General features: G+C 52.2%; 7 protein-coding genes across 7 annotated transcripts; 5 read left to right on the top strand and 2 right to left on the bottom strand.

Moving 5' to 3' along the window:
- Positions 1-977: 977 nt before the first annotated feature.
- On the top strand, positions 978-4,050 carry BJX68DRAFT_243078 (putative C6 transcription factor). The gene is made up of 3 exons (XM_071041102.1): positions 978-1,418; positions 1,489-2,608; positions 2,657-4,050. The coding sequence occupies exons 1-3, from the start codon at positions 1,195-1,197 to the stop codon at positions 3,650-3,652; spliced, it is 2,340 nt and encodes a 779-aa protein (XP_070896174.1). The 5' UTR covers positions 978-1,194; the 3' UTR covers positions 3,653-4,050.
- A 3,246-nt stretch (positions 4,051-7,296) lies between these two features.
- On the top strand, positions 7,297-9,099 carry BJX68DRAFT_243073 (glycoside hydrolase family 76 protein). The gene is made up of 3 exons (XM_071041101.1): positions 7,297-7,410; positions 7,473-7,720; positions 7,770-9,099. The coding sequence occupies exons 1-3, from the start codon at positions 7,332-7,334 to the stop codon at positions 8,808-8,810; spliced, it is 1,368 nt and encodes a 455-aa protein (XP_070896173.1). The 5' UTR covers positions 7,297-7,331; the 3' UTR covers positions 8,811-9,099.
- Positions 9,100-9,138: 39 nt separating this feature from the next.
- Positions 9,139-11,401, top strand: BJX68DRAFT_148964 (glycosylphosphatidylinositol-alpha 1,4 mannosyltransferase I). Its single transcript, XM_071036635.1, has 3 exons — positions 9,139-10,561; positions 10,812-10,919; positions 11,086-11,401. The coding sequence occupies exons 1-3, from the start codon at positions 9,536-9,538 to the stop codon at positions 11,227-11,229; spliced, it is 1,278 nt and encodes a 425-aa protein (XP_070896172.1). The 5' UTR covers positions 9,139-9,535; the 3' UTR covers positions 11,230-11,401.
- A 137-nt stretch (positions 11,402-11,538) lies between these two features.
- BJX68DRAFT_148953 (uncharacterized protein) lies at positions 11,539-13,672 on the bottom strand. Its single transcript, XM_071036634.1, has 2 exons — positions 12,963-13,672; positions 11,539-12,909 (listed from the first exon to the last, which is right to left on the bottom strand). Exons 1-2 carry the CDS (start codon positions 13,465-13,467, stop codon positions 11,642-11,644), a joined length of 1,773 nt encoding a protein of 590 aa, XP_070896171.1. The 5' UTR covers positions 13,468-13,672; the 3' UTR covers positions 11,539-11,641.
- Positions 13,673-14,539: 867 nt separating this feature from the next.
- On the bottom strand, positions 14,540-16,976 carry BJX68DRAFT_148935 (DNA damage response protein RcaA). Its single transcript, XM_071036633.1, has 5 exons — positions 16,890-16,976; positions 16,779-16,841; positions 16,635-16,714; positions 16,433-16,587; positions 14,540-16,376 (listed from the first exon to the last, which is right to left on the bottom strand). The coding sequence occupies exons 1-5, from the start codon at positions 16,924-16,926 to the stop codon at positions 14,621-14,623; spliced, it is 2,091 nt and encodes a 696-aa protein (XP_070896170.1). The 5' UTR covers positions 16,927-16,976; the 3' UTR covers positions 14,540-14,620.
- Positions 16,977-17,077: 101 nt separating this feature from the next.
- Positions 17,078-19,369, top strand: BJX68DRAFT_243060 (Y-family DNA polymerase). Its single transcript, XM_071041100.1, has 2 exons — positions 17,078-17,288; positions 17,343-19,369. Exons 1-2 carry the CDS (start codon positions 17,136-17,138, stop codon positions 19,032-19,034), a joined length of 1,845 nt encoding a protein of 614 aa, XP_070896169.1. The 5' UTR covers positions 17,078-17,135; the 3' UTR covers positions 19,035-19,369.
- BJX68DRAFT_243059 (uncharacterized protein) lies at positions 19,370-21,895 on the top strand. Its single transcript, XM_071041099.1, has one exon. The coding sequence runs from the start codon at positions 19,795-19,797 to the stop codon at positions 21,538-21,540; it is 1,746 nt and encodes a 581-aa protein (XP_070896168.1). The 5' UTR covers positions 19,370-19,794; the 3' UTR covers positions 21,541-21,895.
- The last annotated feature ends 53 nt before the right edge of the window (positions 21,896-21,948 follow it).

The following is a 21,948-nucleotide window of genomic DNA, read 5'->3' as shown; positions in this document are numbered from 1 at the left end:
AAGAGCGAAACGCCGCTGGGACCCAAATCTAAACCCCTAGCTACTTCCACCCTGTCCGTGTCTGAAAATGCAGTGGGAATATACTACTGCAGGGCTAATCTCACGCCGATGCAGTTGCGCACGCCTAGGTGCAGAACCGGGGACAATCCATTTGCTTTGACGCCCTTGCAATTTCTCCAGACTCCAGAGAGGAGATGACACTGGCAGCATGGGGGGCGATAGGCTGGATAGAGGTTCCATTTGCCACCCCCAGAATTGCCCATGCACTGGACCTGCTTTCCTGAAGCAGGCACATGGGAGGGGAAGAAGGACGATACCTGAGATGATCGCTCGTGACGCCTACCAGCTCAACTCTCCAAGGTATAGTTTTAACAAGCTTTGGGACATTCCATAATGTCCATTGGACTATGGCTCATCCGTGAGGACGCGGCTTTTTGATCCTTTTCACAGTGCAGGTGGAAATGCGGTCAAATCATAGAGGCGACCTACGAGCCTAAGCCAATCCTCGTAATTCTTGGCCCTATTCTGATACAAATAATTTAAAGCCAGGGCCAGCAGAGACGAGGAGCAAGCGCTGCAGGTCAAGCTAGGCAGCGGTCAGAAGGGCCGGACAAGCGGCACGCAGGCATCCAGCTGCTCCTGGTAACTGGGTAAGAGTGCTAGCACACTGCCGGCAGCACCGGCGCATCCCCAGCAATAGTACTGTGATATATTGTCGCGTTTGCGTAAGGGTGCCATCAGCAGCCCTAGACCCGTTTTGCTGCAGGCCGACTGAGAGCGAGAGGAAATGCGGGGAAGGAGAGGCAACCCTCAGTTGGACAGATAGCACGAGGCGAAAGGATCAGAAGGAACTTGGAGCACTGACGATCGTCCAGGGACTGGCACAAGTTCGCCTGTGCTGCTGTAAGCTGACTAGACTCCGTATAAAGCCGTATAATATAATTATCCGCCTGGGCTCTCGCTCGCCTCGCCTACTAATTAAATGTACTCTCCCCTCCTCCAGGCTCGCTTCCTTCCCCGCCTTTTTCCAGACTTGTTCTTTTTCTCTGCTAGCCTTTGCTTTTTCTGCATCGATACCCACTCTGCCTCGAGCCATGAATCCCTCTTAACCACGCAACATCCTCTACCTTGCTCTGCACCTTCTCATTTCCTTGTCTCCTCCGCCGCACTGATTTCATAATCATTTTACTAGCAATGTTCCACACCTTTGAAGGGTTTGAGAACCCCACCGTCTCGACTCCCGCCCGTGGAGGTCGCGAGCGCCAGCCATCCATCGGCCGTCGAGTCACCACTCTGCGTGCTTGTACCTCCTGCCGGCATCGCAAGATCAAATGCGACGGCGAGAAACCCTGCGAAGCATGTAGGTGGTACAAGAAGGCCGATCTCTGTCATTACTCAGATCCTCGTCCTTCTCGAAGGTGGGTGAATTCTTTTTTCGCCCTTTCCTTTTCAGCCTCGGCTCAAAGCTGATGAGGCCACTCCGAACAGACATGTCGAGAAATTGTCAACCACCCTAGACGAGTACCGGGCGATCCTAGATAAGCTCTTTCCCGGCGCAACTCCAGACGCTCTTCTGAGTTTACCGCGCGAAAAGCTCCTCGAGCTTACCAGCAACGGCCTCATTCAGGCCCAGACACAGGGTCCAAGTACCGCGGCCCGCGCGACATCTCCTGCCACTTCAGTTTCTCACGATGCGCACGTCTCGCCGATATCTAATGAGGATGGGAACCTGGAGCATTTACAGGCGATGCCTGAGGAGTCTAACGACCCCCGGAATTTGAGCCACGAGATCGCCAACGCCATATCCGACGATGTCAACGCTCTGTCGCTTTCCTCGCTCTCTGCTAGAAAGCCCTCATCATATCTCGGCGTCTCGTCCATTAACGCTGTTCTCAAAACTATAGCCTGGCTGGATCCAGGTTCTGTCGCATACTTTTCCAGCACGCCACCAAGCGGCCCACGCCGAGGCTCGGTGGCGGACCTCTCGTCGTCAGAGGGTCAAACCTGGCCTGGCCACGACCAGCCAAGCACGCCTCCCCAGGTGCACATGCAGGTGCCTGAGTCGCAACTGTTAGACGCTTATTTTACATACATCCAACCTCTGACGCCCATTCTTGACGAGCAAGCCTTTCGCGAGACATATGCTTCGGGGCATCGGAAAGACGACCGGTGGTATTGCCTGTTGAACATGGTACTCGCCATGGGGAGCATTTGCGCCTCCACGTCTGATGATATATCCCACAAGATTTATTACTCACGATGTAGGGCTTATCTGGATCTGGAATCCCTAGGATCGTCCCATCTGGAAACTGTTCAAACGCTCGGTATCCTAGGAGGGTGGTACCTGCACTATATCGCCCAGCCAAACCTGGCGTACTCTCTCATGGGCGCCGCGCTTCGCATGGCAGCCACAATGGGCCTACATAGAGAGTTCGCCGATCAGTCGGAAGCGTCTAATAAACAGAAACTGGCAACATTGGACTTGAAACGCAAAGTGTGGTGGACATTATTTCTTATGGATTGCTGGGGTGGCGCGACTTTGGGGCGACCTACGATGGGTCGATTCAGCCCCTCAGTCACAGTCAAGCTTCCCCACAATCGCGAGTCAGTACGTGATCCCTTATCCAGGATTATCATCAGGCACTAACTCTACTAGGGAAATGTACTCGATATTCTACCCCTCCTCGAGAATGTCCGGTTCTGCAAGATCAGCAACCAAATTCAAGACGCGCTTGCAGTCTCCCCTCTCACGAAATACAGCGAGATTGTCCACTTTGATAACCAGCTTGTGGAGTGGTACAACAGTCTACCATATATTCTGAGAGACCATGAGCCGTGCCCCCTATCAATCTCCAACACCAGAGACGTCATGAAATGGCGATATAATGTCCAGCGGATAATCCTCTACCGTCCCACCTTGCTGAGCTATGCCATGCGGCGGGTTCCGTATATCGCTCTGAGGTCAGAAGAGCGGGCAGCCATTGAACGGTGTCGAGAAATCGCCGAAGGCTCCATCAAGGACATCTCAGCCGCTGCCAAAACCCCGCAAATGTCCGGCTGGAACGCCGTGTGGTTCCTGTTCCAGACCACCATGATTCCACTCCTAGGACTCTTCATCAACGACAACACGGTAACCGATCCGAGGGCTAGCACTGAAGCCTGCCAGGCGCAAGTCCAAGACGCTCTTCTCGTGTTCGCACGACTCCAAGGCGCAAGCCCAACAGCCCGAAAAACCCTCGACGCAGTCTCCCGAATCTTCGAAGCCAGTAAACGCGGCCCAGGAGTGAACCTCGAAACAAACAACATCAACCCAGCAACTACAGTCGGCGAATCCGGCCTCCAACCTATAACCCCCGGCGTCCTCCCGTCACAAGCAGACAATGGCCGAAACTACATCGTCACGAACGACAACGGATTCACAGACCCTTTCGCTCCGTCCACGGTGGATGACCCCAACGGACAATATCTTTGGGACTTCCTCAGCTGGAGCGACACGAGTCTAGTCCCGATGGCAGATATCGATAGCATCAATGACGCGAGTCTGCTTGGTGCGGATGATAAGCACATGAAGTATGCAAATAGCGGCTTCTTCGGGAACCAGTTGGCTGAGCCGCCGTTTTTCTCGAATCCATCCATTGCCTATTACTCATAATCGATCTCGATTGTGAAATTCTACCTGACTGGCTGTTTTGGTTGTTTGATGAGCATTTAGCCATTCATGTATCTGTTTTCGTGATGACCCTGTATACCTTCGCTATGTTATATTCTCCGCTTCACTTATACCCAAGCCTTAGTCTTGTTTTAGTTGCATATATTCTGCGCATACATCACTTTCTTGCCTTACTAGCTGGAGGCCGCAACTTGGTTACTTCGAGTGTCGGTTAAAACATATTTTCCCCTATACTTATGGTAGTCTTCCTCTTCGGCAGAGCTTTAGTGTCTGAGACGAAACTGCCGCATCTACATCCCTACTTGCTCACTACCTTCCAAGAAAAGAAGTATCCAACTAATGCGCATTGACATTCAATTCATTCTCAAACTCATAAGCACAATGAAGACGATAAACGAGATGGAGTATGTTGAAGAACTCCCCCATGATCCATCTCCCATCTCCCAGCAGAAACCATCCACCATCCACATTCTGAGCTAATAGATCCCTAGATTCACGCCAATGAACCTTGGAACGTCTAGAAGCCCCTCATCTTCCGGGATTGCCGTTCCCCCGCCCCGGGCAAACGATGCCCCCACCTCCGTTAAGAGCCCAGCAAGGTGTTCCGTCGCCGCCGCCGCTTTGGACGGTGCACTGCCGCTTGTTAGTCCAAATCACAAGTAAAGAAAGGGGAGGTGAAGCGGTATAGGAGAGTGAGGGATTGAGTGAGAGATATTTGAGTGAAAGAATATCAGATTGAAGAAGCCATACCTTGCCGCGACCGCAAGAGCTAGTATAGAGACGCCGGGTCAGTATCAATTATATCATAGCCATGCAATGCAACAGCGCCAAGACCCGACGATACATGGGAGGGGGAGAAAACTCACAGATTTACCCCGTTAATCCTGCAGCTTGTTCCATATGTCATGTCAGCAGGAGCAAGACTAGAAGCGTGAAAATTGATACGGCACAGGGCAGGGGGAACCATACTCCGCAGGTCGTGTTGGGCGGGCAGGCAGGCGGCCGAGCATTATCGGTCCTCTCAGCGGAAACGACATCGACATCGTCGTTGTCAATCTCGCGCTCGACGCGGACATTGCGAACCCTCAGGCTGGAGGCCCTCGGAGCGAGTGTTCAGGGCCTGGACGTCCTCGGTTGGGGTAGCGAGTGCAAGCAGGCTGCTGGTGAGGAGGTGAAGATGACGGTTGCGAAACGCATTTTGGTGGGTGGGTTTGATGAGAAGTTGCTGTGTTGGGACTTCGGATTTGGGGTCTTAGAGATTGAGGGCTTGAGAGCTTGAGAGTGTGTGGATGGAGGTTGGATTGCTCTGGGGATATGGCTGAATTTATAGCTCGATCCAACACCTATTCCCATGGAGATGATACTAGATAATGAAGGACTTGACGCCGTGAGCCTGCTAACAACCATGAGGTGAGCATAGAGAGGACTCTACCGAATCCGCAAGGATAGCCTTCTTGGCCTCTTTACTATGTTGTACGGATGAGTTATTTAATTCACCAGTCAAAGATCAAGATAGGCGAACATCTGTTGTAAAAGAGTCATGAGCCCCCTTCAGTAGGGCTCCGTACTGTCCATTGCACTCTCGATGCGAATGAGGAGTGTCAAAGTCATCCCTCCATAACATGCAGACAAGGTTTTGTAGAGATGCATACTCTACTCGCCCCTGAAAAAGACGCGAGTCAGACTCTTTCTCGCCTATCAAGTCATCGTTCCTATGTTTGTTGTAGTCAGGCTGCGAACTATAGCAGTTCAAAGGGGCCTTGGCTCGTTGAGTCCTGAGATGGGTGCATCGCAGAGCTCGTTGTCCTCCCAATGCTGTTGTCACGGAATATGGTTCGCCTGGAGCGACGTACAGGAGAGATGCCGGGCGCATCAGGTATATTCCGCTTCAGCGAATTGGAACACCAGGAACTCGTTTCAGCCACTGCAGCCATCGCTGATCATGGTTCATGTGCGGCGGAGGAGTCTCGGCACGGGCCGGGGGTGGATGGCTTGCCTCGGAGGGCATGCACCCACATCCACGTCTTGCGTACGTCTGGCATGAAAGAGAGCATCGCAATGGGAATAGCAATTGTGACTCTGTCTTCACGCGGTTTTTCATTGCACCAGGCCCTACACCTTTGGCCCATTGGATAACAGTGCGTCTGCCTTGTTGCTGCAGCGCTCAGCAACGTAGGGCTTAGTCCGTGTCAATGAACCATTTCGCAGGCTTACTGATGCGCCAGCCTTGCCTAGACTATTGAAACGCAGCCCATATAGAAACTGCCTCACACATGGTGCCAGACCCTGAGTGCCCGGTGCGTGGACGGCCAATGGGAGAGTAGTTCTCTATCACAGGTTCTGCAACGACTGTGGGATGGCAAGGCCGGATTTCAAATATCTCGGATGACCTACATCAAGGGTCTGCTCGCTTGACGCGAACTGGCTTTACGGACGCCCTGCACACGGACCTCGCCACGCGTTGGATGATGGCGGGCAAAGATATCCAGCGGGGATTGCTGCATTAGGCCAAAAGCCGAGCGTAGCACTTGGCTGGAGACTTGAACTAGGCTTAGGTCAGAACCTGGCTTGGATTCTGAGCGTTCCTCGGATTACAAACATAGTTGCCTGTTGAACGCGTGGTTGAGCACCCACTGGCGCCTTGTAACGGTCATTGCGAGCGCCTTTTCGACAGATTGTTACCTTCTTGAGCACATGTGCCTACCTAAGACGTGAAAAGGCTACTATCTCCCGAGTCAATGAGCGTTAAATGAGCGTCGAATGAGTTGAGATGGTACGGGTAGTGTGGTGCGTATAGCGGTCCGCTTCCATGAGCCTCATTGCCCCGGATTACACCGGCAGTCGTTGGGAACAGGACCAAAAGTCCATGAAAGTAGCTCGCAGCGGGCACAGTCCGGTCAGATATGGACAGTAATCCGAGTGCGAATAGGAGACGGTGCGAGGCTCGCTCTTTAGGAGACTCATTCACCTCCCGCCAAAAACCAACACAAGAAAGCGTATTCCATTGGACGTCAATGCTGAAGAAAGAGGCAGCAGGCGCTGTCACCGTATGACAAGACAGCCCAAGTGTGAATTCCTTAAGGTTGTCCTCTGAAGAATCAGCGCCAGTGAGTGGAGAAACTCTGGGGAGAGGACCATCGTGTCGGTTCGGCTCTCGTACGGAGTAAGACTCAGTCAACGAGGGTGTGGATGATATCATGTGTGCTGCCGTGAGGCTGACAGGGAAATTGGATCACTCAAAGTCTCGAAGGCAGAGAAAAGCTGACCCTGGTTCCCCTACGGCGGGTATTGCCGGGTTTACCCTTTTGAGGGTTTGGCCCCATTTCGAAACTCGAACCTGAACTTTTGAAGGCTGAGACCCAGGCACCTGCAGATCGTGGGCTATGAATAGCCCCATCTTCATTTCGTTTCTCTGGTGGCGATCGTCATGATTGGCCTCATGATCAAACGCTTATGGCAACCAAGCCCCGCTTATTTCTTATTGGCACCCATTGGCGTCCATTGGCGCTCCAGCGCCGAGCCATCTCATGTAACTCCCAAGACAAACAAGTGGATATGACTTGATGCAGGTCAGGGAGTAAGGCTCAGTAAGCAGCCAGAGGGCGGGAACGAAGCAATCGCTGGGCTCTCTCTCATCCTTTCTTCTTCCCATCTCACCACCATGCATCTCGCAGTATTGGGGGCCGGGCTCCTCTTCCTCGGTCGCATCTCTGCCCTGCAAATCCAGCTCAATGATCCTCGTAAGTTCAGTCTCCAGTCCCTTTGCTGGCTTTCCCCGCCTCATTCTAATCTCACTCCACAGAATCGATCAAGGACGCTGCGTCACAAACCGCCTACGGATCGCTACTTTGGTACTCTGGCAACGAAACCGGCCGAATCCCTGGATCCTTCCCAGAAAAATGGTGGGAGGGCAGTGTGCTCTTCACGAGTTTGATCCTATACTGGTACTATACCGGCGATTCCCGGTACAATGCTCTCACCATCCAGGGGCTGCAGTGGCAGGCAGGCGATAACGGGGACTATTTGCCTGCTAACTATAGCAGTTATTTGGTGCGTTGATCCTCCCATGTGATCAGAGCCTCGGCTCTAACGAGTATAGGGAAATGATGATCAATTCTTCTGGGGCGCTGCTGCCATGACCGCCGCCGAAGTCGGCTTTCCCGAAGATGATGATGGTTTCTCATGGTTGTCACTCGCGCAAGGTGTCTTCAACTCGCAGACAAGACGCTGGGATAATGAAACCTGCGGCGGTGGTTTCCGGTGGCAGCACTATCCTTACCAAGGAGCAGGATACACACTGAAGAATGCGATTTCCAACGGCGGGTTCTTCCAGCTAGCTGCTCGACTGGCGCGATATACAGACAACAGCACATATGCCGAGTGGGCCCAAAGGACTTGGGACTGGTCTGTTTCGACACCGTTAGTCAACAACAAAACGTGGAATGTCGCCGACTCGACCTCGAATAACGACGGGTGCACGACACAGGGCAATACGCAGTGGTCATACAACTACGGCGCGTACATCACAGGCGCAGCCTACATGTACAACTATACTGGGGAAGCGCAGTGGAAACGCGCCGTCGATGGCCTCCTCGACAGAATATTCGAACAGTTCTACCCTCAGCGATATGGCGGCGGTAACGTCATCTCTGATATTTGCGAGCCCGTGGAGCTGTGCAACTTCAATGAGATCCTCTTCAAGGGTATCGTCTCCGCCTGGCTTACCACCGTTGCCACGATCGTCCCTGACACGTATGACCGGATTTTCCCAAAGCTGCAAACGTCCGCCCAGGCTGCTGCGCTCTCCTGCAGTGGAGCGGGCAATAGTTCCTGCAGCGTGAGATGGTACCCGCGGGAGTGGGATAAGACGATTGGCATGGAGCAGGAGATTATCGCCACGCTCATGCTTTCTTCGGTTCTTGTCTCTGAGAAATCAGCACCGCCTCTTACATCGACGACAGGCGGGAACAGCACGAGCAATCCCAACATGGGCACCAAAGACGATGACAAAGTAACCGAGCCAAGCAAAATCAGTACTGGTGATCGCGCGGGCGCGTCAATTTTGACGGTTTTGTTTGTCGGACTTTGGGGTGGGATGACTGTGTGGATGATCCTAGGGGAGAAGGATATGATGGGATAGTTGAAGAGGCGGAGCAAGCCTTGTTTTGAGATACATATACATATTCATACCTGTAGCTATACGGACTGATTTTTGGGTTGGGAATTTGGCGTCAAGGTTGGTAGCCCATTTGGAAACCAAAAGCGCGTTCAGTCGCGAGTTGAGTGATAAAATCCGCATGACAGACACCTTCCATATAGAGCTCCGCTGGAAACGATTACAGCCTCTGTAGTGATTATGTCTCGAATTTCATCCTCAAGATCTTCGCAGCCGCTTGAGGTTGGAGTCAGGTGATCCCGACGGTAGCCACTTGAATTTTTCATGTGTGCTCGAAGGGTCGCAGACTTAGCATCGCAACAATTAGCCCGCAATTCTCTCTCGTAAAATTCCATGGTTAAGTACACTTGCCTTTTGGGCAAGAGGAGTGTCCTGGCTCGTGGAGTTTGTGGATGCTGAGTCAGCGATCATCGCGAGACCAAAAAGACACAATTTCAAGATGTTTCGTTAATCAACCTGGCAAGGCCCACGGCGACCACTGTGGGCAGCGATTAGAGATCTACCGAGCGTGATGCTATGCGACATATGCTGAAGACCGCGCGGTTAATAATATTTAATGCGCTCGCCGAGGCTAAACCTGTGTCTCGACATTGTGCAACAAAGTCCACAGTTTCTACAAAACCAGCATAACTCATGCGCTGACCAGCTTCATCTCCGACAACGGTCCACTTTGATAGAATTCAATCGCGATGTCTTCATTCTTCCGCAGTCCATCTCTGGTGTATGGCGCCGCCATCGGCCTCCGCGTCATCCTCCTCTTCTACGGAGCCTGGCAAGACGCAAACTCCCCCGTCAAATACACAGACATCGACTATATGGTCTTCACCGATGCAGCACGCTACGTCTCTCGCGGTGACTCCCCCTACGCCCGAGACACGTACCGCTACACGCCTCTGCTGGCATGGATGCTCCTCCCAACCACGTGGGCAATCCCGGGCTTCTTCTCCTTCGGCAAGGCGCTCTTCGCCCTGTCTGACGTCGTGGCGGGGTGGCTCGTTGCGAAATCGCTCATCTTGACGCATCAGATGAGTCCCGAGCGCGCCCTCAAGTATGCGAGCTTCTGGCTGCTGAATCCCATGGTTGCGAATATCAGCACGCGCGGGAGCTCCGAGGGGTTATTGGGCGTGCTTGTCATTGCGCTGCTTTGGGCAGTCTTGAATCGGAGGATTACCCTTGCGGGCATCTTGCTTGGTCTCGGTGTACATTTCAAGATCTACCCATTCATCTATGGCGTTTCGATCATATGGTGGCTTGACAACACCAAAACCAGTGCCAGCACCTCGGAATCTCGGGCAGCCGAACCCAAAACCAACCCCAGCACCACCACCACGACCCCTGTCACGGCGCAGATCCTCGCCTTCATCACCCCGTGTCGCATCCGGCTCACCGTAGTCTCCCTGCTCACATTCGCGGCCCTCAATGCAGGCATGTACCTGCGCTACGGCACCCCGTTCCTCCAGCATACATACTTCCACCACCTAACGCGCATCGACCACCGGCACAATTTCTCGCCGTATAGCACGCTGCTCTATCTCTCTGCTGCCGCTGATGGTACCGATGGTGCGAGTGGGAACTTCGAGTCCCTAGCCTTCATCCCGCAGCTCCTCCTCTCTGTCGTTCTCATCCCGCTCGTTCTAGGGAAGAAGGATCTGCCTGGGACGATGCTAGCGCAGACATTTGCGTTTGTGACGTACAATAAGGTTTGCACGAGCCAGGTATGTCACATTATATTCATTTCGTCTTTACCCCCGTTTGACCTTGCCCTGTCTCACTCGTCTTTCCTGGCCCTGCAACACTTCATCTCGTCTAAGTTAGCCTCATCACCTACTTACCCCAAACCCCGTCTCCACTCCTCTCAGATTTATCCCCATGTTCTAGATCCCGTATCCCATTTAGCCAAAATTACCTCCGTACTCCTCACACAACGCGTGGCGTGGTAATCTCGCTAACATCGAATCTACTTAGTATTTCCTCTGGTACTTAATCTTCCTCCCCTTCTACCTCCCCACTTCATCGCTCCTGCAGAAGCCGAGATTGGGTCTTCTGGTTGCGGCGCTGTGGGTTGCTGGTCAGGTATGTGTTTATCCATCCATTTTTCTACTTCTGTCTCCCATCTATCTTTCAATTTCCTCCTCTATGCACCATATTCCCATTCTGCCTCACCCCTCATCCCCACTTTCGCCCATCCAAAGCAAAGTGGAAAGTAGAAACACCAGCTAACAAAAACGAAACAAACCAGGCTCTCTGGCTGCAGCAAGCCTTCTACCTCGAGTTCCTGGGTGTCTCAAGTTTCGTCCCGGGGCTGTTCCTCGCGTCGCTAGGGTTCTTCGCGGTCAATGCGTGGATTTTGGGCATTATTGTTGCGGATGTTGGGAGGGGGTGATACCACTGATGGCATCTCATTCCCATTACGTAGTACATCATTTGATGAGGTTGGAAGGGGGTGTAGATACATATCGTGTCGGTAGTGCGTACGGGTATGGGTTGGATGCATCAGGCGGAATTGATAGACTGCTAGGGTTCGAGGAGGACTACCGAGGAAGTGTACATATAATACTAAGAATTGGTATTGGTTTGTGCTTTTGTTAACTTACAAGTATGTAAAGCTGATATGGTTCATCTGGAGGAAATACTTCCACAATAGAATGAGACTTAGGTGTGAAAAGCCAGCGGCTGTATCTTATAATCCTACATGATGAAGTGGTCGGGTTAGGGGTATTAGGGTGGCCACGACGCGATAGAAGAAAAATGATTTTTTTTTGGCCCTTTCCGTGTTTCGTTTGTGTGGGCTATGCTCAGGGTTTCGGCACGTCGGCTATGATCCTGTACGTTGAGGCGTGGATGCTCAGAGGTCGCGTGCGGGGATAGATGGCGCCGACAATCTGGTGGTTGTGGCCGTACTGCGGGTATATCCCATCGGTCAGCTTGAGGTATGTCGCGTCTGGTCGGGACTCGTGCAACGATTCTAGAATCTGTTCACTCCACAAGCCGGTGCATTTGTCGTCCGCGAGTTGGAAGTAGGGATTTAACGGCGGACAAGCGGAATCCAAATCGATAAATCGGATGCGCATATAATTCAACTCAAGATGGAGTTGGAGACTTTGGATGGCTCCAATGACAAGCTTTTCGAATGCCCGGATGAAGTTCATGTTGGTGATACCTGAGAATTCATCGAGGAAGGGTAGGGCTGGATGCAGCTTCTTGTCTCGACAGCAAGTTTTCACCACCAGATCCAACGACTTGAGTTTCGATTTGGCTCGCAACGTGCTCATCGAATCCCGAGTGGAGTCAAACAGACATGCGCACACTTTGCCGGTGAACGTGAGAGACTCTAAGCGTGGTGCGACGTCTCCAAGCAGACGACAGAGGTGTGGCGGGTTGATGCCATCGCCGAGCCAGCGACTCTGGGAATTGTCTTTGTTGTAGAATCCCTCGAGGCTGACATTGATGTGAATCAACGACGGAGGAAGACGACGCAGGATCCCCGCAATAGTCTCGTAGCCCTCGATCTTCGGTTTCGCATAAGAACAATGCCACTCACGCACGTTCGGCAGCGCCTTGGATAGAGTAGACCAGTGTTGGTGATCCCGCATGATGTTCCATGCTCCTCGCATTACGAATGTCTGAATGTCCGATAACACGGGGAGGCACTGGTTACTACGACCGGATGGGTCACTGCGAAAGTGGCGTACCATCGGTGGTTTCTTGCAGTGACCCCCTTCCAGCGTAAGTATACGAGCCTCTGGAAACACGGCCTTTACGTGAACAAACATCTCCTCCAGCGTGGCATTGTGGCTTGCATAGTGGTATTTGTAGTCGGTGGCCGGGCTCGACTCAGCATCATCCCACGCCATCGTAGCCTGCACAATTCCCGTGTCTGCAGCAGCGATATCCTCATCATTGAATCTCCGAGGTGGAGGATGACGGGGAGTATATTTGATCGCTCGCTGGCCCCATACAGGTATCCATATCTCGACATGACGAACGTACGGTGCTAGATGAGGGTGCGCACGAAACCAGCGTGCACTTTCCGCCAGCTCATCTGTGGTGCCCTTGAGTTTGACTGTGGAGATAAATATTAGTCCCCAAATGGAGAACCTGAATCAATTTACTGACCGTGCCTGTAGATCCGATCTTGAACCAAGACCCTCCATACCGGCGATATCAAAGCGAGATTCGAAAGAGCTTTGCGTCTGGGATGACGTAATGATTTGTTCCAGCTCCTCGCGGGGGACTTTCCACCAGCCGATGTCGACAGGGCCGATGTGCGCTCACCAAACAGATAGTCAAGTATAGTCTCGTGGATCTCGACCGGTAGATGTTCAAACTGGATTTCGGATCGACGCATTGATGGCAATGGTGTCTCAGCTAATTGCACATCCTCCATCTCGGTATCCACTGGAGACTGGGCCCAGCCCAGGGAGTCCGGACCCACGGGAGCCGCGGAAGGACCATCATGAGCCGGGATCTCGGCGCTTGTGCTTCGAGTGGATTTTGAAAATGGCAGAGTATCGGATAAGGAAGAGGTTCGTGCGAGGGCATTGACTGAGACAGGCCGAGGGGGTGCAATGGCGGATAGGATGAAGGAGGAGGGAGAGGACGAGATCAAGTCGGCTGTCATTATTATGGGTCTGGGGGAAAGGAAGGAGGATCTAAAAACGCCAAGCAGAAGTCAAGATCGTCAATCGTAAAAAATAAGGAGGAAGGGCTATGGGGAAACCCAAGTCAGCAAGGCAGAAATGACCAAGAAGATAAGGAAAAAGAAAGAATAAATAGTGAAGAGGAAAAGGAAAAGAAGCGAAAATGTGACGTTGAACATACTCGAGGCGGCTTGAACAGTGTCGCAAGGTGGAGCGAAAGCGAGGGAAAGGAGCACGACAGCTGCGGTCCCAACTTATAACGACGACGGAATGACGAGGAAGAATAAGCAAGTGCGATCACGACCGGCCAGCGTGGTCCATGGCGGAGACGAGGTTGCGTTGGGAGCGTCTGTGTTGGTTGATGGAGACTGAATTAGGCCGTCAGGCAGCGTCAAGCACAGAAGGCGAGTGGATGGCGTGTGGGTTGGTGGTGCAGCAGAAGGAGCGATAAGAGTGAGTGGAGGGGACGGATGCGAGTTGCAACTTGCAAGTAAAGGAGAAGAGGAGAAGAGGAGAGCGGGCAACGAGGGGGAACCCTGAAGGCTGGAGAGGAGAGGCGACGGGCTGGAATGATCTGACGAAAAGAAAAGAACATCCGCAAACAAGAACTTTGCAAAGCCTTGAATTCAGGTCAGATGATTTCACGCCGTGATGCCATCCGTTGCAGCGTGTATTAATAGCAGCCCCCTTGTCCGAGACTCATTCTGATACACCAGCAACGTCTTATGTGGACGTCTAACACCGGCGCAGCCTCTTGTCTATTCAACGACCATCTCCTCGTCCATCGAGCGATGAATCAAGACGCAAAGCAGCGGGTCAAGGCATGCACGACAAATCCCATTCCAGTCGATCACAATTCAGAGTGAAGAATCTCCGATAAGGATAACCTTCAGTCCAGAGATTTAGCGTCTGGTTGCCGCTTAGCGCTCCAGCCTCATTCGACGGATCCTGGCAGTGCCTGTGACGCCTCATCAATTGGGTCTCTTGCTCAATTTCGTCTACTCATCATCAGCCAGTAATGGGTCGTTGTCTCATCCGAGGTAAACAAACTGCAAATGATGATGAGAAATGGCGAATTAAGAGTGGATATCCGAAGCAAATTGAAAGTATATACATGAAATGAGGTTGAACAAATCATCGCCTGCGACGAAACCGAAATCGAAGCTCATCATCACTATCAGAATCTCTCTCCTCACGAACCCGTTTCTGACTCCTTTGCGTCGCTGCCGTTGTCTTCTCCGATCCACCCCGGGCCAGTGACTGTTGTTGCGATGGCTCGCTCGAAACCTGGCTGACCGTTCGTTCGCGGAGACTCTCCTGAGGGCTCCTGGCACTGGATTGATTCGTGTTCACCCAATAGTGATCTCCGATGCCAAAGTCTTTCCGGGCCACCTCCTCTAGAGGAACAATAACGGCCTGAATTCGACGCCGTGACTGGCTGGGATCCCCCTTTCGGCGAAACTTCTTGAAGTTCTTCCTCCCGTTCCACCGTTCATCCCATCGATCACTCTCGTTGTCGTCGTTCCTCCGAGCTGGTATTTCCATTTCCTCCACAATTGCAAGGCCTTTCAGCTGCTCCACGGCCACATCTCTGAGTGAGCTTTGGAGAAGTTCCTCCTCTTGTTGGCGTCGCTGACGGGCAGCATCCTCCTCTGCTTCACGATGTTGTCGGGCCGCTTCTAGCACATCAAGCTTTTGCCGCTTCGGTCGGTGCACCTCCTCTGGCTTTGGACGAGAACTAGACTCTTCCGGACTCCGCTGTGATGTCTCTGCCCGCCGCCGTTTCATCGCAGTGGCACCCGGTAGCAAGCTGGAAACCAGGTCCTCCTCTTCTTCAATGCTGTCCAGCTGTTGGGTTTGAAACTCATTGGAAGCTTCCATCGGCATCGGAGGTGGTGATCCCATCGAGTCCTCTATTTCTGGAGCATACGCCGGGATGGAGTTGATGTCGAATCCGTCATCGAACGTCTTCATCTTGCTGACGTATTTGCGTACTCTAGCACCCCTGGTCTTCTTCGACGCCGGAGTCACATCATTGGCAGGCTGAGAGTCCGCAACGACTTGCACATCTTGACTGGAGGGCGGAGGAGCAGATGAAGGCTCCGGCGGTGGTGGACTAAGATCTACCACTCGGCGCAATCGTCGACAAAGGATGGAAGCATCGTTGCCGAGAATTGCGTTTATGAACTCGTTCTGCTCGATGACGCGCTGATCAGTCATAACTGCGATCTGATTGCTTAGCTCTATCGACCATGGCTCCTGGGTCTTTGATCGATATCGCACATGAACCACTCCCCCGGGACCGTCTCTGTCGGGGCCTAGGCCCTTTAGACCTGCCGTATTGGTCATGAACTGGACTACCTCATCTGCGGTAGTGATACCATCTTTGATTTCGTAAAATAAGGCTTTACCAAGACCATTTGTGATGGGCCCTTGCAGATTATCATACTGGGCCCTTTCGCCAAAAACAAATGTGTAGCCGTCGAAAACGTGGTTCCGCTCGGGGTTGGGCGCAAATGCTTCGTCTGAGTAATTATGAGCCTCTCTCCCAGGAGGAGGCAGGTATTTTGTTGCATCTGGCCATGCGGCGTCAAAATCAGTCTCCAACGGGGAGAGACTCTCGAGATTTTCGAGATCAATGGGGGTTGCCGCATAAACCACGGCGTCGACGTATTCCTCCTTCACAATGTACTTCCCATTGACCAGCGCTTGTAATCCTTTGGCAGTATTTCTCTTTGTTTGGACGACGTGGGTGGTGACGTTCAAGTATTCGTCGGTGGTTTTGATGTCGAGATCTTCAAGTTTAGAGCGGACCGTCGTTAAGGCCTTTTTTGCCTTTGATCCTTTCAAAGAAAAGGAGAAGCTTAGCACGATCGGTTCCCATTTTATCCTGGATACGAGCAAAAATTAGCTTCTCTTCTGGCTGTTTATGTGATGGGAGCCTACCGCAGTAACGAATCGTGACTTCCCAGTTGGATCTCATGCTCTTCACCGGTCAACTTCTGGCTTTCATCCCGCGGTATACGCTCGCCATCCAGAAACGTGCCATTCTGTGTAGCCTGGTCGGTAATAGAGACTTCGGATCTTCTGTGGATTTTGCCCTGATTTCATCAGCCAAGATGCAGTGACTGTCACTGGACCATCTTACTCCGTCCCCGGCTTCGACAGGTGATACCTCAATCACCAAGTGTCTTCGTGAGACGGATTTCGCATTGATAACGTGTCGAACTAGGGGACATGTTCGTTAGTGCATATACATGGCAGCCAAGTACATTTAGTAATGCGGACATACCTCCGTCCTTTTTGACACGACCGATAAGGTACTTCTTCCCAGGTCGGAGCCACACGCGCCTGCCTTCACTGTTTTAGCCATCAGGCATAAGAATCATGAAGAATCAGTCACCTCCTAAAAAGTCACCTTCTGAGTCAAGGATCCACATGAGGGGCACGGTCACCAAAGAATCAGCCCTGGCATCTCCAAATTGCGCAGTTGCTGGAGTGGTTCCAAGAACCAAGGACGCACGTGCAGCGCGGTGATTCAAAACGCGTGACCACGTGACGAGGCAGCCTAATGCTGCCTGGTTTGGAAATTGAGGAGCGGCTTTGATGTCGCGTCTTCCTTGGACTTCACATCAGCAAGAATGATTCCATGGAGGGGGAAAGGGAACCGCAGGTCGAAGCGTTTACAGAAGACATCCCTTCAGTACCTGATGGGGGTCCCAAAGATGAGGAAAGCCTGAAGTATCACCTTCTAGGCCCCTCTTTAACAAAGGCGGGCCAAGACTCTGTCGACCAGCGAAAGGTAAGTCGAGGAAAAGTATCAATTCTACCTATTCCAATAGACTAAGAGCAAAAGGTCTCCGAAATCATCTACAATGCATCGAAAGGCTCCAAGTTCTTCAATCATGAACAAGCGCGCGACCGCGTCCTCACAGAGAAGATCGAGCGAATTCTCAAGGAGAAGGCCCGGCTAGAAAGTTTGAACCTATCAATTGATCTAAAGCTGGCCGACCAGCTTTTTGCCGAGCTGGAGCTGACGCGAGACCTCTCGCAATATGTTGTTCACGTCGACTGCGATGCATTTTTTGCCGCAGTCGAAGAGCTTGACAGACCCGAGCTGAAGACCGTCCCCATGGCTGTCGGAAAAGGTGTTCTAACTACGTGTAACTACGAAGCTCGGAAGTTTGGTGTCAGGAGTGGTATGGCATCGTTTGTCGCTCTGAAGCTCTGCCCGGAGCTCGTTTTGCTGCCGCAGAACTATGAAAAGTACTCTTCGAAAGCCCAAGAGATCCGAACAATCATCGCTCGATATGATCCTCAATTCGAGAGTGCAAGTATCGACGAAGCTTATCTGAATATTACCACTTACTGCGCAGAGAACCAGCTTGACCCTGAGGTAGCCGTTGATCGCATGCGCGCGGAAATCCTCGAGACAACGAAGATATCAGTCTCCGCTGGAATCGCAGCAAACGCGAAGATTGCCAAAATTTCGTCAAACTACAATAAACCGAACGGCCAGTTCTGTGTGCCGAATACTCGAGAAGCTATCATGGAATTCATGAAGGAGCTGCCAATGCGGAAAGTCAACGGCGTGGGTCGGGTTTTTGAGCGCGAGCTGGACGCCATCGGGATCAAAACGTGCGGCGACATCTACCCCCAGCGTGCTTTCCTGGCGAAATTGTTCGGCGAGAAAGCACTTCACTTTCTGGCGCAGTGCTATCTTGGGCTAGGCCGGACGAAAATCCAACCTGCGGAAAGCTATGAGCGCAAAAGTGTCGGCACAGAAACTACCTTTCATGAAATTAGCACCAAAGAGGAATTCCGGGAAAAGCTCTGGTATTGCGCCCAAGAACTCGAGAAAGATCTTTCTCGAACGCAGTTCAAAGGACGCACCATGGTTCTCAAGGTCAAACTCGCCACGTTTGAGGTCCTGACTCGGCAGCACCAACCTGCAAGAGCCGTATCATCTGCCAAGGAGCTGTTCACATCTGCCCTTCCCATGCTAGAGAAGCTCGAGAAAGAGATTCCGAATCTGAGACTCCGACTGCTTGGTATTCGCTGTACAAACCTCGTGAGTACAAAGAAATTCAGCGTAGATTTCTTCGGGCCTGCTGCACGCCGTAAACCCGCGCAAGAAACCGCAACCGACTCTACCCGAGAACAGGAAATCAGTGCAGAGGAGGCTTTCGAAAAGGCGGCCCGAGAGGAATTGCAAGATGAAATGCATGACCTTGAGAAGCTCAGTCAGGAGGTGCCCGAATGTGAAACCGACCCCATAGTTCCGGCCGTCACCGAGAAGACACCAGATCAGCCGCTATATTGGGACTGCCCAATTTGCTCAATGCCTCAAGTTGCAGATGATCGCAAATTCAACGACCATGTGGATTACTGTCTCTCGAAGCAGACGATTAAAGAAGCTGTTCAGGACGATTCACCACTGCCCCCAACTCAGTCTCAATCCCAACCGGCGCCAGCCAGCACACGGAAGCGAAAAACTTCGGCTCGAGAAGCTGTCGATCCACGGCAGAAACGCCTGTTCTTCGCTTGACCTGCATGCAGGGAGCTCTCCAGGAAGTACTCGGTACGGAGTACTGCGAGACCACTCATGACACAGCTCCTTGCTTCTGCCAGTGGTCGATGCTAGCGCACCCTGGATGATCGAAGGGGATAACGAGCGGTGCAGCATACTCCGGAGTAGACCTCTAAGATCTCTAATGACAGTTTATCATCCTAGTTCCATTTATGTCATATAGTTTGGTATAGAGCTGTTTCTATCAACCCATAAATAGACAAAGATTGTGGTCTTCTAGCTCCTAGATCGACCAATGGTGCTCCCACAACCTCGGAACTCTGATCAGCCCATCTCGGCGAGGCTACAGATCATCTAACGATCGGAAGCCGATGGGTTAGCTTGCACGAGATTTCCCGATGACTCAAAAAAAATCAGAACATCTTCAATTACTCTGAGACTTCTGTACCCCTAGAAAGACCCTGTCGCGCCTCCTGGAATGCGTCGTCGTCTGTTGCGGTGAGAAACGACTAGGCCGGATTTGGCGGGGATAAACATCGTGGTCGGGCTCTTGTTGGACGCATGGTTTGTCTCGTCATAAATCTTCATTCTCACCACCTGATTCTTGCCTGAGCCGCATCCAGCCTTCCCGAGAGTTGCCAGAGGTGATTCCTCTACTAATTTCAGCAATTGACATTACGCTCCCGGCTGGCTGGTGCCACCATGCTTGCAGATCCTCACGGAGTGCTGCAATGCCATAATAAGTCGCCCTCCTGCCCGCCCCTCGAATCCAACAGCTATGACCTTCGATAAACAAAACAATGGCAGCATCGCCAAACCTTTTACTCCTACCCTCAGTGCGGCGTTTAATCGAGCGAACAAATCTCCCTTGACACCTAAACTAGCCACTCCATCGACCGTCCGAGCCCCGAAACGTCTTGCGCCCTCAGACCATCCCGCTTCCACTCCGTCGAGACAAACCCCAGAGCCCTCCTACCTCAGTGCGAACATTACCCCTCGATCCGGACCTCGAACTAGTAGACGTGATGGACCTATACTATCTCCGGGCAGTACGCCCTTGCACTCGCCGCAGTCATCCTTCAGTCAACCAGCCCAGACTCCTGGGCCGAATCCAAGGCTATACCGGAGCGATCGCAGCCCCGTCCGTATGGCAGGAAATCTCGAGCCCGCGAGGACTGCAAGAGCTAAGACGTTGACCGCCGATTTGAACACTGTCTCCCGCGCCCATTCATCCACCGATGCCCCCGCCGCATCACCGATGTTCTTTCATGCGAGCGATGCACGTTCAGTATCGAGCTCCTCCGATGCAGATGTCCGGTCAAGGGTATCGGTCAAGTCAGCATCGCCCGCAACGTTTATATATGCAAACGGTCAAGAGGAGAATCAGGCTCCGGCCGATGAAAATGCCAAGCGGCGGTCGTCCGGACTGTCTCGCCCTGTTGTAACAAGGCCACCTACGTCTTCACCACAGCTGAAATCCCCGCAGCTTGCCAGCACATCCCCTCGGCTTCCAGAAAGTGTTTCATTCCATACCGTTCCACCGCTTGATTCGCCCGAGATACATTCGCCGATCAATAGTCCACCATTACGAACTGGACTCCCGAGACCAATTCCGGTGATAAGCCACACGAAGTCTTCCAGTCTGGACACTGGGCGTGGCACGCCTCTCCGAGAAACGGTGAGGGAGGGACTACGGCCGAGCCCGATACTCGTATCAACTCTAGATTCACAAGTAGAAGACAACCCAGTCACCGACCCTATTCCTGCCTTCAGACCTCGCATCTTTAGCAGTGGCTCTACAACGTCGGTTGACAGTATAGGCTCTGGCTTACAGAGCCCGGTGAAGTCGGACCACGCAGGAAACAGTGGGCCGGTCCTCAGTGCTCGCGTGGAACGCAAGATCTTAGACCTTGAAATCAGCAACTCCTCACTTCTGGCGATCAACAAAACACTGGAGCGTGAAATGCGGAAGCAGAACGCAGAGCTGCGCCGGTTTCGGCGGCTCAGCCGCTCGGGCCGCCTATCTATGGCTCCTTCGCGGTCGGTGTCAGGAACCTTGTCGATTCCGAGCGAAATTGACGAAGGCGAGAGCGAATTCTCGTCAATTCACTCACATGACGACATGTCCGACCTGAGTGACGGAGAGTCCATGCTGGATGAAAGCTCCCTTGGTCCGGACTCGGTAGCTGAGGATGATGTGCAGCAAAAGGTTCGGGACGAGAAACGTTTCTTGATCGACCTTGCGAAGCATCAGGAGCTGCTCGCAGACAGCCAGAAGATGAATCAGAGCTTGAAACGATGTCTAGGCTGGACAGAAGAGCTCATCAAAGAAGCCAAAAAAGCACTGGAGTATAACGTCCATGTCAGTGACATTCAACTTGGTGGACGAGTCTTGAGCCCCGATGAACTGATCGATGACGGAGAAGCCGGTCGAGGACTCCTCGCGACGAGCGTCCTTGCTTCACCACAATCCGAATCCCCTGATATACAACCTTTGGATGACGAGGAAACATCGACTTTATGATCGAAAGCCCTTCATTTCTATTTCCTTTGTTAGCGATACCGATTCATCGCTTTATACGATAAATTCGTCATCCTATAATACCCACTTCGACCGGAGTTGGCCTTTATCAGCGCCTGAAAACCCTTAGAGGTTGCCTTGAGCGATATACCCTATGACGCGTACCATTGACCTAATGTATTCATGACTGGTGCTGGCGCTATCTGGATAGACTTTCTTTCATTTTTCCTCTCTTTCCCTTCATTGACTGTGATTATTACAAACGATAGATTTACACAGCTGATCCGCTGTCTCTAGTACTATGCCTAGATACCCATATGCAATGAAGAATGATATGACCTACATATCTTATACCATGGTTGTTTCTTCCTACCAATTTACTGTATTGAGCAAAAGTCGGGTTCATTGCGC

This window comes from Aspergillus pseudodeflectus (genome assembly GCF_044049435.1).
Source record: "Aspergillus pseudodeflectus strain CBS 756.74 chromosome Unknown BJX68scaffold_41, whole genome shotgun sequence".
NCBI classification, from domain to species: domain Eukaryota; kingdom Fungi; phylum Ascomycota; class Eurotiomycetes; order Eurotiales; family Aspergillaceae; genus Aspergillus; species Aspergillus pseudodeflectus.
The sequence above is the reverse complement of the archived record's forward strand: the minus strand, read 5'-3'. Positions and strand labels throughout refer to the sequence as shown.

Bases quoted from the DNA above. Each gene is read 5' to 3' on its own strand.
- BJX68DRAFT_148953 (XM_071036634.1), bottom strand. From the start codon at position 13,467: ATGACAGCCGACTTGATCTCGTCCTCTCCCTCCTCCTTCATCCTATCC. The intron at 12,910-12,962 runs GTCAGTAAATTG...TTATCTCCACAG, and splicing joins AGATCGGATCTACAGGCACG to TCAAACTCAAGGGCACCACA.
- BJX68DRAFT_148964 (XM_071036635.1), top strand. From the start codon at position 9,536: ATGTCTTCATTCTTCCGCAGTCCATCTCTGGTGTATGGCGCCGCCATC. The intron at 10,562-10,811 runs GTATGTCACATT...GAATCTACTTAG, and splicing joins ATAAGGTTTGCACGAGCCAG to TATTTCCTCTGGTACTTAAT. The intron at 10,920-11,085 runs GTATGTGTTTAT...GAAACAAACCAG, and splicing joins CGCTGTGGGTTGCTGGTCAG to GCTCTCTGGCTGCAGCAAGC.
- BJX68DRAFT_148935 (XM_071036633.1), bottom strand. From the start codon at position 16,926: ATGTGGATCCTTGACTCAGAAGGTGACTTTTTAGGAG. The intron at 16,842-16,889 runs GTGACTGATTCT...AAAACAGTGAAG, and splicing joins AGAAGGTGACTTTTTAGGAG to GCAGGCGCGTGTGGCTCCGA. The intron at 16,715-16,778 runs GTATGTCCGCAT...CATGTCCCCTAG, and splicing joins TCGTGTCAAAAAGGACGGAG to TTCGACACGTTATCAATGCG.
- BJX68DRAFT_243059 (XM_071041099.1), top strand. From the start codon at position 19,795: ATGACCTTCGATAAACAAAACAATGGCAGCATCGCCAAACCTTTTACT.
- BJX68DRAFT_243060 (XM_071041100.1), top strand. From the start codon at position 17,136: ATGGAGGGGGAAAGGGAACCGCAGGTCGAAGCGTTTACAGAAGACATC. The intron at 17,289-17,342 runs GTAAGTCGAGGA...TAAGAGCAAAAG, and splicing joins ACTCTGTCGACCAGCGAAAG to GTCTCCGAAATCATCTACAA.
- BJX68DRAFT_243073 (XM_071041101.1), top strand. From the start codon at position 7,332: ATGCATCTCGCAGTATTGGGGGCCGGGCTCCTCTTCCTCGGTCGCATC. The intron at 7,411-7,472 runs GTAAGTTCAGTC...CTCACTCCACAG, and splicing joins AATCCAGCTCAATGATCCTC to AATCGATCAAGGACGCTGCG. The intron at 7,721-7,769 runs GTGCGTTGATCC...TAACGAGTATAG, and splicing joins CTAACTATAGCAGTTATTTG to GGAAATGATGATCAATTCTT.
- BJX68DRAFT_243078 (XM_071041102.1), top strand. From the start codon at position 1,195: ATGTTCCACACCTTTGAAGGGTTTGAGAACCCCACCGTCTCGACTCCC. The intron at 1,419-1,488 runs GTGGGTGAATTC...CACTCCGAACAG, and splicing joins GATCCTCGTCCTTCTCGAAG to ACATGTCGAGAAATTGTCAA. The intron at 2,609-2,656 runs GTACGTGATCCC...TAACTCTACTAG, and splicing joins TTCCCCACAATCGCGAGTCA to GGAAATGTACTCGATATTCT.